This window comes from Mauremys mutica, chromosome 13 (assembly GCF_020497125.1).
Source record: "Mauremys mutica isolate MM-2020 ecotype Southern chromosome 13, ASM2049712v1, whole genome shotgun sequence".
Lineage (NCBI taxonomy): Eukaryota > Metazoa > Chordata > Testudines > Geoemydidae > Mauremys > Mauremys mutica.
The window spans coordinates 43656262-43671410 of NC_059084.1; the positions used below are offsets into that span (position 1 = coordinate 43656262).

At 41.7% G+C, this 15149-nt stretch overlaps 2 protein-coding genes across 2 annotated transcripts; both read right to left on the reverse strand.

The window, feature by feature from the left end:
* Positions 1 to 4030: 4030 nt before the first annotated feature.
* On the reverse strand, positions 4031 to 5086 carry LOC123347430 (olfactory receptor 10A4-like). Its single transcript, XM_044984848.1, has one exon. The coding sequence runs from the start codon at positions 5045 to 5047 to the stop codon at positions 4031 to 4033; it is 1017 nt and encodes a 338-aa protein (XP_044840783.1). The 5' UTR covers positions 5048 to 5086.
* An 8857-nt stretch (positions 5087 to 13943) lies between these two features.
* On the reverse strand, positions 13944 to 14870 carry LOC123347431 (olfactory receptor 10A7-like). The gene has a single exon (XM_044984849.1). It carries the CDS (start codon positions 14793 to 14795, stop codon positions 13944 to 13946), a length of 852 nt encoding a protein of 283 aa, XP_044840784.1. The 5' UTR covers positions 14796 to 14870.
* Positions 14871 to 15149: the final 279 nt, after the last annotated feature.

A 15149-nucleotide genomic window follows, 5' to 3' on the forward strand; every position in this document is an offset into this window, starting at 1 on the left:
CGGTCATAGGCCATGGCAGCCAGCAGGTAGCATAATCCATAGTGTCTCTATCTCTATAAACCTCCAGATATTCATGGGAATCATCCCCTTAAAACACACACACACACACACACACATATAAAATGCTAACATATCATTACATCAGATAGGGAAGAATGATTATGAGGGAAGAAAGACCCATTGAAAGATATTATCTTGAAGAAGGGTTAGTCCTCTGAGCTGTAAATAATTATGCCTTCACATATAAATCAGGTAAACCTAGAATGTATAGAAATGAGATCAGAATGTGTGTTTCTTTCAACAAAGAGGTTCTCTTTGTTTGGATGACCTATATAATGACACAGGTATGGGATGTGGATGTCCTTCCAGTTACAGTGAAGAAGAGACACAGACCCAGCTCTTGATCTTACATCAAGGGTGGTAATGTAACTACCCTTTTGTATTGTGCTGTACTAATCTCTGACTGATAAATCTTTGATTAAATAATCCCAGTTCAGCAATCGCGAGTCGTCATTGCCTCAGAACACGCAACACCCTCGAATAACTAAGAGCAGAGGCTGAGGCTTTGTCATTGATTTCAGTGTGTTTCATTCTCAATGAAATGTCCCGTGTTCTCCTCCCAGTTACGCGGGTGACTAGGACAACCCTAGCAAGGTTGAATCGGTCTAACCAGGAGCAGAGCAGAACAGATCCCTGAATATCAAACCCTCAGATGAAATTCAAACCACTACAGATTTACCTCTACATGCAGGCAGCACTCCTGCATCTGCTGTGAATGGAGATCTGGGTAGATTACAGGTATTTCAGCTGTTTTCTGAGTCTCCAGAGACAGGTTCCCTTAAATACTTTGGGTTTAATTAGGTATCGTATAAAGATAAATTGTCATTTATCCTTCAGCTTTAAAAATAAACCCAACAGATAAGAAGGTCCTATCCTGTGAGTGGCTGGATGGAGGGCCTTCATCTCCCACTAACCGCAATGGGAACATTGCGCTACCAGCACCAGCCAGATTCAGGACATTCATGTGTAAACACTTGTGTTTATTCCTATGGTCCCTGATGGAATTGCTCATGTGAACCCTTTGTGGCTACGAGTCTTTGCTTATTTACAACTCTCTGATTTCCCAATCCCCCCTCTCTCCCCATTCCTCACAGGTACAGAAATGAGACATCCAGACACATCAAGAAAATATCTTTCCCCTGACGGGGGCAGTGTGTGTGTGCATGTGCACACACACACACACACACAGAGCAGGTCTCATTCCTTCTAGTAGGAGGCAATTTCTTATTTGCACAAAACATAAGGGAATAAATATCAGGATTAGAGACAAAATGAAGATGAGAAAAAAATAAAATGTAGCACGATCATCTTCTCTTCCTTCTTATTCTCACAGTCATAACAATAACCAGTAAGTAGATGAAATTAAATGAGAGATGCCTCATTCCCTTAGAAACATAGAATATCAGGGTTGAAAGGGACATCAGAATGTCATCTAGTCCAACCCCCTGCTCAAAGCAGGACCAATCCTCAACTAAGTCATCCCAGCCAGGGCTTTGTCAAGCCTGACCTTAAAAACCTCTAAGGAAGGAGATACCACCACCTCCCTAGGTAACCCATTCCAGTGCTTTACTGCTCTCCTAATGAAAAAGTTTTTCCTAATATACAACCTAAACCTCCTTCACTGAAACTTGAGACCATTACTCCTTGTTCTGTCATCTGGTACCACTGAGAACAGTTTAGATCCATCCTCTTTGGAACTCCCTTTCAGGTGGTTGAAAGCAGCTATTTAATCCCCTCTCATTCTTCTCTTATGCAGTCTAAACAATCCCTAGTTCCCTCAGCCTCTCCTCATAAGTCATGTGCTCCAGCCCCCTAATCATTTTTGTTGCCCTCTGCTGAACTCTCCAATTTTTCAACATCCTTCTTGTAGTGTGGGGGACACAGTACTCCAGATGAGACCTCACCAATGCCAAATAGAGGAGAATGATCATGTCCCTCAATCTGCTGGCATTGCTCCTACTTATACAGCCCAAAATGCCATTAGCCTTCTTGGCAACAAGGGCACACTGTTGACTCATATCAAGCTTCTCATCCACTGTAACCTCTAGGCCTTTTTCTGCAGAACTGCTGCCTAGCCACTCGGTCCCTAGTCTATAGCAGTGCATGGGATTCTTCCATCCTAAGTGCAGGATTCTGCACTTGTCCTTGTTGAACCTCATCAGATTTCTTTTGGCACAATCCTCTAATTTGTCTAGGTCCCGCTGTATCCTATCCCTACCCTCCAGCGTTATCTACCACTCCTTCCTGTTTAGTGTCACCTGCAAACTTGCTGAGGGTGCAATCCATGCCATCCTCCAAATCATTAATGAAGATATTGAACAAAACCGGCCCCAGGACTGACCCTTAGGGCTCTCCGCTCGATACCGGCTGCCAACTAGACATGGAGCTATTCATCACTACCTGTTGAGCCCGACGATCTAGCCAGCTTTCTATCCATCTTATAGTCCATTCATCCAGCCCATGCTTCTTTAACTTGCTGGCAAGAATACTGCAGGAGACTATATCAAAAGCTTTGCTAAAGTCAAGTTACAGCTCTCTGTTTTCAATCTATGTAATCAGCTTACTTAGGAGGCTGATATACAGACACTGAGAAATGTAACTACTTCTGTCCATTAGGCTCTGGGCAGGTGGAAGACCTACTGCATTTTTTATTGGATTGTACTTTGTATTGCCACTTGAGATCAAATGGCTTTCCATGTTTTTGTCCCTTTTTCTTCGACTGCTCAGAAAATGGAATATTTACTAGGAACTGGCAATATATCTGCGATCCGAGTGGTTGCCAGTTTTGCGTGGTGAGCCACTGAAATAAAGAAAAAGCAAGTAGCATGGTGATAATATATGATATAATGGTTTATGTTGGTTTTAGATATATATTAATATTTTAAAATACTGGAGTTAGGTTTTAAGTCTTATTTTAATATCTTTTGCTATTGGTGCATTTGCCTATGGCTGAGTGGCTATTCATAATGATGACTTCACTTGACTTAACCAGATACCCCCACTTCTGGGAAGTGGGATTGTCTCAGTAGTCCCTGTGTCTCTTTAGCCTGGTCAAACCAGTTTAAGCAACCTATTAGGCAGAGATAACATATCATAGAAAATAAATGTAGAGTGTTGCTGAGCAATTCCTATCTGGGCTGTGACCTCCTTTCTTGTGGATGTTTCTGATTTAACCATCTAGCAAACAATGCAATAACAACCTAATGCAGAGATGTACATATTTTATTCATTACATATTACAGGCATCTTCCACCTCCTTCATACCCTCTTCTGCCCAAAACTTCCTCCCACCACAATGAACTTCACAGTAGAAAAGATTCTTTATTGAGACTGCGGGACACAGACAGACCCTACGGTTTTCGCTGGCTTTCTAGCTCCCTATCTCTGTTGCAAGCTTTCAAGAGTTGATCACAAATTGTATATATTTATTGCAGAGAAGGAGGGAGAGGTTCTGTGGGAAATACCAAAAATAACCTTTTTGTTCAAGAATAGTTTTTATTTTTTTACTGAGAAACTGAAAACTCTAAAATACATTTTTTGTTGTTGTACTTTTGGCAACCGAAAAATATATTTCTTTATTTATTGTAGATTTTGATATTTTGCAACTTGGTTACAGGAAAGAGAAACATTTCCATATTTTAGGCTTTTCCACCAACGCCCTACTGCCCCCCCCAAAAAAATATTTTTGGGTGGAAGTGAAAATTTCTCTTTAAAAGAAATGCCATTTCCAATTGGCACGGGGAGAAACATTTTAGCAGAAAAATGTTGACCCCCAGCTCTACTGGTTTTATCAAGAAGGATATCTCTTAATCCGTCTTGGACAAAGCAGACATGTAAAGGACTGATACCGACTGTATAGCCCTCATCTCTATATCTCCGTCATTGCATCTACAGGCTCTGTGCAAGCACACTCTGTAATCCCCTTCGTTTGAAAATTTCTACATCATTGCTGACTTTTCTGAACTATGGGTCAGACCCTCAGGTGTTGTAAACACAAACCTATTTGTACTCCTCGAGGACCTGGCCCCATAATTGTGATACATTTGTTTCCTTTAAGAAAGCAATTTCTGGCCATTGTTCTCCTGAGAGCCTCCTTCACCTCCTTGTTTCTCAGGCTGTAGATAAGGGGGTTGAACATGGGGGTGATGACTGTGTAGAAGAGAGAGAGCAGCTTGTTGGTAACTGGTGCATATGCAGAATTAGGGCGCAGATACGTGACAATCCCTGTCCCGTAGAACAATGTCACCACCAGAAGATGTGAGGAACAGGTGGAGAAGGCCTTATGCCTACTCTGAGCCGAGGGCATCTTCAGGATGGTCAGGAGGATGAGAAGGTAGGAGACCAGAATCAACACAAAGGGAAATGTTATGAATAGCAGGGCAACCATAAAGACAGCGATTTCATTCAGGTAAGTGACCCCACAGGCCAGCTTCAATACTGGGGGGATGTCACAGAAGAAATGGTTAATTTCATTGGCTCCACAAAAAGGCAAGCTGAATATGACTGAGGTGTGTCCCAAGGACGTGAGGAGACCACTGATCCATGACACAGCAGCCATCTCTGAGCATCTGGTATTGTTCATAATGTGCATATAGCGTAAGGGGTAGCATATCGCAACATAGCGGTCATAAGCCATCGCCCCCAAAAGAAAACATTCTGTGCCCCCTAGAAATAGAAAGAAATACATCTGCACAGCACAGCCAGTGAAGGAGATAGTTTTATCCTCCAAGAGGAGGTTGGCCAGCATCTTGGGCAGGGTGACCGAGGTGTAGCAGATCTCCAGAAAGGACAGGTTCATGAGAAAGAAATACATGGGGGTGTGGAGGGCAGCATCAGCTAATGTCAGGGTGAATATGAGAAGATTTCCAGTCAGAGTGATCATGTAGGTAGCTAGAAACACCAGGAAGAATAAAGCCTGTATCTCTGGAAGGTCAGAAAGCCCCAGGAGAATGAACTGAGTGACAACGGTGTGATTCCTTCCTGCCATTTGGGCTCTGAGTTCCTCGGGACAGTATTTATTCCTGAGGAAAGATAGAAGCCAATATAGTACAGATTTCTGAATGTAGTGACAGGTAGGGAAAAACAGCAAAGCTGCTTAGATAACTTATACAAGCAGGGAGCTCCATCCTGTCCCTTTCTTTCCCCATCCCCTTGCTTGTCTCCCTTCCCTTCAGCCTGAATCTTCCCCTATGCCCTTTCTGGGCTACATTTGATCATTAAAGCCATCTTGACTCAGGGCAGTTTACCTTCTATTATCAATAATGCAAAATGGTGATCATCTTTCTTATAGTCATCATCCATACTGGCACCTGCAAAAACAGTAGGGGATCATAATGGCCTTAAACTCTGAATCTATTAAACTATTGTGTAAATGGGAATCAGGCCCTGTCAGAGTGAGTCATCCAAATAAAATAATTCATTTACACATTCATTTAACACGTTTAAGTCATAAAGCCACTCCAGGAAAGCATGGTCTGCTCACAGATACTGCTTATGAAGAAAAAGAGACAAAATGTGCCTGATAAATTACTTGGATCAGTACTTACCTTACCTTGTTCAATAGCAACTGTCTGAAGAGGAAAGAACATTCTTCTCTTAGTTAAATTGCCACTGGGGAGTAGGGATGAAATTAGTTCATTTTCCAACTGTGGAAGTTATTTCTTTGTAAGGCATCTAGATATTATAGAAAAATATATATTGTAAAAGATAGTGAGATACTCTGTCAGAGTAGGTAGATATAAAGGCAGAGAGTTACTATTGTTAATTCCCCCATCTCCTGGCTTCAGCACAGGAATCAGGTCCATTTGTCAGTTCCGTCCCTAGTTTCCACACAATATGGGTCCCTGCATGTCATTTTCATCCTACTCCGACTATCGTCCCTCCTAGCTTCAGCATGGGGAAAGATCAGAAATTGCATTTGCTAGCCACTTATGTCAAGGAGATCCAGGGTTATGTGATGAGTTCCTTTTTTTATAAGAAAGAAAGAAAGAAAGAAAGAAAGAAAGAAAGAAAGAAAGAAAGAAAGAAAGAAAGAAAGAAAGAATATAAGTACCTTCACTTTTTACTAGTAAATGAAGATTGTTTTGCATCACCGACCCTATAACAATGTGTGACATTCAGACATAGATGATGGAACGGCATCTACATAATGACAGTCTTCCTGAAATTGATTGTGGTTTGTAAATCATTTAATCACTGGCTTTCATTGAAAATCAATGGGAAATGGGTGCTTAATTACATCAGGTGCTTTTGAAAGTGTTACCCATAACTATCATTTGCTTGGGTTCCCCAAAATACAATATTCCTTACCTTCCTCCGGATCACAGAGAAAAATCTTCACTGACTTTGCACGGTCCCTGTGTACAGGCACAGGTCTTTTAATCATGCTAGATGTACCCTTGGGAAATGACACCACGATCATTTTACACTCCAATACCAAAGGAACAAAACATGTTCTAAATATGCAACCAAGTGGCATGATTTTCATGTACATCAGCTTAATAGAGAGTAACTCAACACAGTTCATAAATTTAGAGTTTTCCACCATGGTCTGACCCTTCAGCATTGAAACAAGCAATCCAAATTGGTGATGAAATACAGAACACTTGTTTTTTGTTGTGTGTCTCAACATAGTTGTTGTTGTGGTTGTTGTTGTGTGTCTCAACATAGCTTTTTTAAACTATGCAGTTGTTTTTAGGTACATCTTCTCACTGTGCACATTAAATATACCAGATTTTCAAAGAAAACTGTAGGAGGAAGAGAGCTTGAGATATAAGCCCTTGTGTCAAAGGCCTGCTATGAGGCCTGAGCTAAAGTAGTGGGCAAGCTTTACTGATATAAAGCAAAGTTAGCAAAAGTCAGGCTGTGAACAAACATTAGGCTCTGCCTGCTTGCAAGTTCACAGAATCTGGCAAGAACAGGGCTGATATTGCAGAAAAACACATTCCAGAAGAGAGGTACCGGAACATCCCAATATCAAGGATGGTAAAAAAAACATTCCCCAAGGATAACAGGAGCACACTGACCCCTCCTTAAAGATAAGGTCATGATGACTGTAATAAATAGAGATGTTTTCATCAAACCAGCATATACAAGGAGATGGGTAATAACTAGCCATATTAGGGAGCAGTAACTAACTATGTCAGAGGGGCAGTACTAACTTGTTTGTAGCAGAGTATAAAGCGGTAACTCTGAGAGAGTATCTTTGTCCAGCTAAGGGAGCAGTGGAATGTCCCGCCATTCAGTAAGCTGCGTCCATTGTCACAGGCATACATGTCTTAGTATCCTCATAGAGTCTACCACTTGCTATTACTGTGCTTCATTGACAATAAACCTGTCTGGGCACCTTTGAATCTTAATGAATCTTGTCATCATTGAGCGGTTCACGCAAGGTCTGCTATGCCAGCTGTCTACACAGAGCTGGGACAGCACACAGGGAGGACACACACAGCCAAACGTTTAACAACAAAAACTTGTGAAGCAAATTCCATCATGTGAAATCATTAGGACTCCTTGCACATATTTTTAACTGGATTTGAACCCTGGTCTTTCAGGTCCTCAACACAGACCTCTACTAGTGAAGCATGGATGTTTTTTCAGACAGCAACAGAGTTCTGTACATCAGGTATCTGAAAGGTGGTATAGGGGGGTGCTGTGGACAGGACAGAGGTTGTTTAGAGAGGAGGGCCAGATTTTCAAAGGTATTTCAGTGCCAAGAGATTCAGAAAGGTGCCCAGGGGGGTTTGCAAAGGTGACTAAGCAGAATAGGCACCCAGCTCCCATTGGCTCGGAGTCCACCTTTTGAAAGATAGTGTGAACATAAGAACATCCATACTGGGTCAGACCAATAGTCCATTTAGCCCAGTATCCTGTCTTCTGACCGTGGCCCAATGCCAGGTACTTCAGAGGGAATGAACAGAACAGGTAATCATCAAATGATCCAGCTTGTGTCACCCATTCTCAGATTCTTTAGTGTGGCTAAAAAGATAAAGCTTGGGTTTGTCATTTGAGAGATCTGGGATCAAGTCTCAACTTTCCCAGGAATGGCCTTTTGAAACCTCTCAATTAGTTATTAATAAAGTGCATGAGTGACCCAAGGTGCTTATATTTGACTGCCTTCTAGGAAATGGCCTGAGACCTTATCCCTCAATAAAGTCCCTTAAGTGCATAGAGATATCAACATCAGTTATTAGAGGTGAAACCAGAATCTCCTAGCTCCCACTTCAGTGCACCTTCCTTAGGTTGGTCCCAATCTTCATGACATCATTGCCTGATTTGGTTATGTAGAGGAACTATCATCTTGATACAATTGGAATGTGGAATTAGAGTAGGTTGGAATAGATGAGAAATTTTCCCCATGAAAAATTTAGCTTTTCATCAAAGAACCAAAAAACAATACAAAGAATATTAACATTAAGGGTAAAATTTTCCCAGGGGGCAGATTTTCAAGAGCATCTAGGTATGGTTTCCAAACTTTGACTTGTGACCTCAAGTGGGGACATGTCATTAAGCAGAGGGAGTCATGGTTATCCCAATTGTGTGGAGGAACTCATTTTGTAGAGCAAAATTGCCTGTGAGGTCATACTGTGTGAAAGATGCCATTTTGCCCCCCAGAAAGGCATCCTTCATGCTGTCTGGGGTACCAGGAAGAAATAAGTCATTAAACATTTTGCTGGCAAAAAGTTTGGGAACTGTTTGCTAGACTCTCAAAGAAACTTCATCAAGGTAACACTCAACTAGCTCCCTGTACAACGAAAAGGGACAAATTTGTTCCTTAGATTACAATCCACAAAAAACAGCACTCTGGGCAGCTCCTTGCCTAAGCTAGCCAATGGAAGATGCCCCTATCTTGGAGATAGGTGCCTCCCTCTGCTTGAGATGCTCAAATACAAACCCTCTCTTGGTATTAGGTGCCTATACTGGAGCAGCAGCTAATTTTTAGATCTGGGGTTAGGGTGCTCATTCAGGATGTGAACAATGCCTGGTTCAAGGCCCTTCCTCTGCCAGAGTGGGAGAAGGGATTTGAACAGGAGCCTGTCACCTTTCAGGTGCATGTCCTAGCTATTGAACTATGGGATATACTTATGCAGGGCTCCCTCAACCTAGGGTGACCATATGTCCTGATATTATCGGGACCATCCTGATATCAAGGGCTTTGTCTTATAGACATTACTATACCCCACCCCTGAAAAAAAAAGTGTCCCAATTTTTCACACTTTCTGTCTGGTCATCCTACTGCAACTTCTCCTCTTGAAGCTGTGCCACTGTGGATATATCATTTAAAACTTCATTAGAGCAGAGGGACTGGATTCCAGGTCTACCACCACTCTGGCTGCCAAGTCCAATCACCAGGATATGGCTTTATTCTTGTACATGGGTAGACTTCCTCTCTCTGTCCCAAGGATTCTTTCATTATTTATCCACAGTGGATAGATAGGTAGAGGGAGCCATGCAAGCTTCAGGATGGTTTCAAACCTGACAGAGGGCCTGATTTTTAAATGTCTTTGGACATCTAAAGATACAGATATACTGAGTGGGATTTTCAAAAGTCCCTAAGTGAGTTAGGCACCTGACTCCAATTTATTTTCAATGAGACTTAGGTTCCTAAGGGCCAGCTTTTCAAAGGCATTTTGGTGCCTAAAGGAGCTGATAGAGGCCCAGTGGGATTTTCAAAAACTCCTTGTCACCTAATATGGGTATTAAGAACCTATACTTCTGGAAATCAAAATCCCATTAGGCACCTAGCTCCATTTTAGGTATCTAAATATATTTCTAACCCCATCTCTTAGGTGCTTTTCAAAACTGCATTCTAAGTTACCTGATTCACCAGAGCATTGTGGAGAAGATTATCTGTTTTGCCCTAGCATTTTTCTTCTCCCAGTAACTCCTCAGTTCCCACTCCCCATCACCCGGATTCCTGTGAATATATTTGTCAGTATCTGTCAGTATCTGCTGAGTAATCTTGACCAATAATCATTAGTCTGTTGGGCATTCCCTTTGGACCAACACAGGGCTCATGAATAACCTAATCCCCCCCCCCAAAAAGAGAGGGGATTAAATAGAAAATATGTTGTAGAATTTGCCCCTGAAAGAGGACTGGGACATAGGAGCATAGGAATTGCAAACCCATGGCCTATCTTCTCCAACATCCTTGCTCTAACCATGGTCAACACCAGCTTCTTCAGAGGAAGATGAAAGAACCCCACCATAGGAAGGTGTGGGGAAATCTGTCCCCCATGAAGGTCTCATCCTAATTCCCAATAGAGATGGGCTTAAACCATGAAGCATGGATTTAAACCTTCTAAAACCCTTTGCTTTGCATTAACTCTAGATATTCTTACTGTCCACATAAATGTCCAATCCCCTCTTTGAATCTTGCTAAACTATTGGCCTCAAGAACATCATGTGGTGAAGAGTTCCACAGTCTAATTATGTGTTCTGCAAAGTAGTTCCTTTTATTAACATTGAATTTACCACCTTTTAATTAAATGTCCTTCGACCAAAACTTCACTGAACTGCTCCTCATGGTATTGAATATATAACAGCAGCTGGACACAGCCAGACCCAGTGTATCTCTGGACCTGAGACTGATTTACACATCCTGTGCATCATTGTATCACCACTTGAGGTATTTCTGTGTCTCTCCTGGAATGAACAAGGACTGGACCCTGGTGATGTCTTCTTCACTGCTCATTGGCTTGGAGGCTGGGATTCCAAAGAAGACTAAGTCCTTCTCTACGCTAGGGGGATAAATCGATCTAAGCTATGCAATTTGAATTACATTAGTAGCGTAACTCAAGTCAATGTAGCGTTAGATTTACTTACCAATGGGTCTGCACTATGCTATATCGACTCCCCTTACTCGTCTCGTTCTGGTGGAGTACAGGAGTCAACGGTAGAGTGATCTCCAGTCAATTTAGCGGGTCTTCACTAGACCCACTAAATTGACCACCAATGCATTGATCGCCACCTGTCTATCCCCCGGTAAGTGTAGACAAGCCCTCAGGGAGTTCAAAACCCAGATCCCCCTGGCATTTTCATAAAAATATAGGGCTGAAAGAAACCTGGAAAGATCATCAAGTCCAGCCCCCCCCGGGTCCCCCCCCCACACACAGGACCAAGTAGCCCTAGACCCTCCCTGACAGGTGTTTGTCCAACCTGTGCTGAAAAAACCTCCAGTGATGGGGATTCCACAGCCTCCCTTGGTCACCTGTTCCAGTGCTGAACTACCCTTAGAGTTAGAAAGCTTTTCCTAATATTTAATCTCAATTTGCCTTGCTACAGATTACGCCCATTACCTCTTGTCCTGCCTTTAGTGGACATGGAAAGCAATTGATCACCATTGGCTTTATGACAGCCCTTAACATATTTGAAGAGTGTTATCAGGTCCCCCCTCTGTTTTCTTTTCTCAAGACTGAACATGTCCGTTTTTTTAAACCTTTCCTCCTAGGACAGGTGTTTTAAACATTTTATCACTTTTGTTGCTTTCCTTGGAACTGTCTCCAATTCATCCACATCTTTCCTAAAGTGTGGTGACCATAAAGGGGCACAGTATTCCAGCTGAGATCTCACCAGTGTCCAAGAGAGCAGGATGTTTACCTCCCAAAACTTACGTACACCCCTGTCAATCATGCACCCCAGAATGATAGTTACCTTTTTCATAACTACATTGCATTGTTGGCTCAGATTCAATTTGTGATCCATTGGAACCTCCAGATCCTTGTCAGCACTACTACCACCTCTCCAGTTATTCCCCATTTTGCTAAGTGTAGTACTTTGCACTTTTCTTTATTGAATTTCATCTTGTTGATTTCAAACCTGTCCTCTAATTTTTCAAAGTTGTTTTGAATTGTAATCCTGTCTTCCAAAGACCTTGCAATGCCTTGCAGCTTCATGTTATCTGCAAATTTTATAAACATAGTGTCCACTCCATTATCCAAGTCAATGAAAATATTGACTATACCAGACCAAGGACTGAACCCTACATATCCCACTAGATATACCCTCCCAGTTGGACAGAGAATCATTGATAACTACTCTTTGAGTATAGTCAATCATTTGTGTACCTATTGTGGTTAGACGTTGATAGATGTTTTTCTGCATGTGTGTGTTCCCTTTGTGTGCCACCCCAGCCCTGCGCAGACAGATGGCATGGCAGAACTTGAGCAAACCACCAATGACCACATGATCTTTTAAGGGATGAAGGCACATGGCCAGATTAATTGACAATGAAGCACGGTATTAGTATGCTGCAGACTCTACCAGACCGCTAATACATGTGTGCCCGTAACAATGGACAAGCTCAGTGAACGTTGGAACTTTCCATTCCTCCCTAGGCTAGACAATACATTTGAAATACATTTTTACACCACAATAGAAACAAGTTAGTACTACCCCTTCAACATAGTTAGTTACTGCCCCCTTGGCTCAGTCAAAACATCTTTAGTATATACTGTCATCCTGAAATCATCTTTTAGGAAGGGTCAGTATGTTATCCTTGGGAAATGTTTTTGTACCCTCCTTGATAATGGGATGTTCTGGTACCACTTAATATCAGGATGTGTTTGCGTAAGTACTCTGTAACTAGCGCTTCTTAGGAATGTGTATTTCTGCAATATCAGCCCTGTTCTTGCCAGATTCTGTGAGCAGGTCCTGTCTCATACCAGGCCTTTAATATAAGGGCTTATGTCTTAGTCTCGCTTCCTACTACATCTACCTTATAGTAATTTCGTCTAGACAACATTTTATAGGTGTTGGGAGTAGAGGTTGTAAAATTTATTCATCACGCTCTTTTTTTTTTCACGTGAAAATTTTTGATGGAACCAAAAATGTTCACAGAAAATTTTCATTTGATCAAAATGTTCTGGTTTTCCATAGAAAAATTGGAAGCTTAATTAAAAAAAAAACAGTAAAATTTTCATTTTCTCTAACAAAGTTCAGGTTTTGGTTTTCAAAAATGGGAACTTTTTACTGAAAATCATTTAAACTGAAAATGATTTTTAAAAAAAATAATTATCGAAAACACAATATAAAGACTTTTTTACTGAAAATATTTTTCAAAAGCAATTTTTTTCCCAATTTCAGCTTTACTTAAAAATTGGTTAGTGGGGGGATGTGGTAAATTATAAGAAACTTTTTTTTAATTTCCCATTAAAAAATAAATAGCATTCTCCAGTCTGCTCTGTGTGGCAGTCTTCCCACCGGATTATATGAAAATCAAAAGCTACCGAACTTTATGTAGTTGCATCACTATAGAGTTGTTAGAATTATGTTTATAATAAAGTTATTATCTTTATTGTCGTGTTATCATTCAGAAAGAGAAGGTGGGTGAGGTAATATCTTTTACTGGACCAACTTCTGGTGGTGAGAGAGACAAGCTTTTGAGCTATGCAGAGCTCTTCTTGAGGATTAGACAAGGTAACCCAAGTGTCCAAGCTAAATACAAGATGAATTTAAATTCATAGGTCTGCTGAACACTAAAAAACATGGACTTCTCAGAGACTGGTTTTATGGCCCATTACAACAATTTGTCACACACCCTGCTGCCTACTAACCCTCCTTTGTCCTGTGATTGCAGCCCACTGCATTTTATGTGGTCTTCTCAACATATATTTAGGTTGGACACTCGCGTTACCTTCTTCAGACCTAAGGAAATCTGAAGCTCAAAAGCTTTTTTCTTCCACCAACAAAAGTTTGGTCCAATAAAAGACCTTCTTCCTGACCTTGTCTCTCTCATATCCTGGGACAACCCAACACAGCTACAAAAGTAAGGCTCTGTTGGGAATTCAATTCCTTAGGCCTGTTATATAAATACCAGGTCAGTCCCTGAGCCCTTTACACACTACTAATTTTCCAGAATAATATTGATAGTAAAGTAATTTTCTTTAGTTAAGAAAACATTTCCTGGTGACTGTTCTCTTCAGAGCATCTCTCACTTCCTTGTTCCTCAGGCTGTACGTAATGGGGTTCAACATGGGAGTGATGACAGAGTAGGAAAGAGACAGTATTTTCCCCATTCCTGACACAGAAGTAGAACTAGGGTGCAGATAGTTAATGATTCCTGTCCCATAGAAGAGAGTCACCACAATGAGATGGGAGGAACAGGTGGAGAAAGCTTTATACCTGCCCTGAACTGATGGTATCTTCAGGATGGTGAAGATGATGAGTAGGTAGGAGACCAGGATGAGGATGAAGGGCAAGGGGATGAAAATCAGGAGAATGGTGAAGATAACCACTTTATTCAGGAAGGTGATGCCACAAGTCAGCTTCAGCACTGGGGTGATGTCACAGAAGAAGTGGTTGATTTCATGGGAGATACAGAAATGCAAGTTGAATATGATTATAACATGGCCCAGTGATCCAACCAGACCACTGAGCCATGAGCCAGAGGCCAGCCTCATGCACTTTGTGTGGTTCATGATGCTTGGATAATGCAGAGGGTGGCATATGGCCACGTATCGGTCATAAGCCATGACAGACAGTAGAAAGCATTCCACACCTCCTAAGGCCACAAAGAAATACATCTGCGTGGCACAGCCGAGGAAGGAGATGCTTTTATCCCCAGACAGGAGGTTCACCAACATCTTGGGGACTGTAACTGAGGTGTAGCAGATCTCCAGGACGGACAGGACCCTGAGAAAAAAATACATGGGGGTGTGAAGAGCAGCATCTGCCATGGTGATGGTAAAGATAAGAAGGTTCCCAGTGAGGGTCACCATGTAGGTCGCGAGGAACATGGAGAAGAATATCAGGCGCAGCTGGGGATGGTCAGAGAATCCTAGGAGAATGAACCTGAAGGCACCTGTGTGATTCCCTCTCATCCTTTAGGTTGTGGTCTCCTCAGCATTAGCTTTGTACCTGTACAAAGATAGTAACCAACATTACCTCAAGTTCCCATTTAATTCAATGAATCTGTGGGCTCCTAATTGGGCGCTGTGTTATGGTTACAGTATTGATTGATAGTACATAAGGAGACAGATTTCACTAGCCTGAGTAATGTCATCTTCTTAAATCCTGATGATTGAGGAAGACAAAGCTGATCCATAAAAATAACTAGTAAGCCTGGGATTTTCAAAGTATCCTAAGGGAAT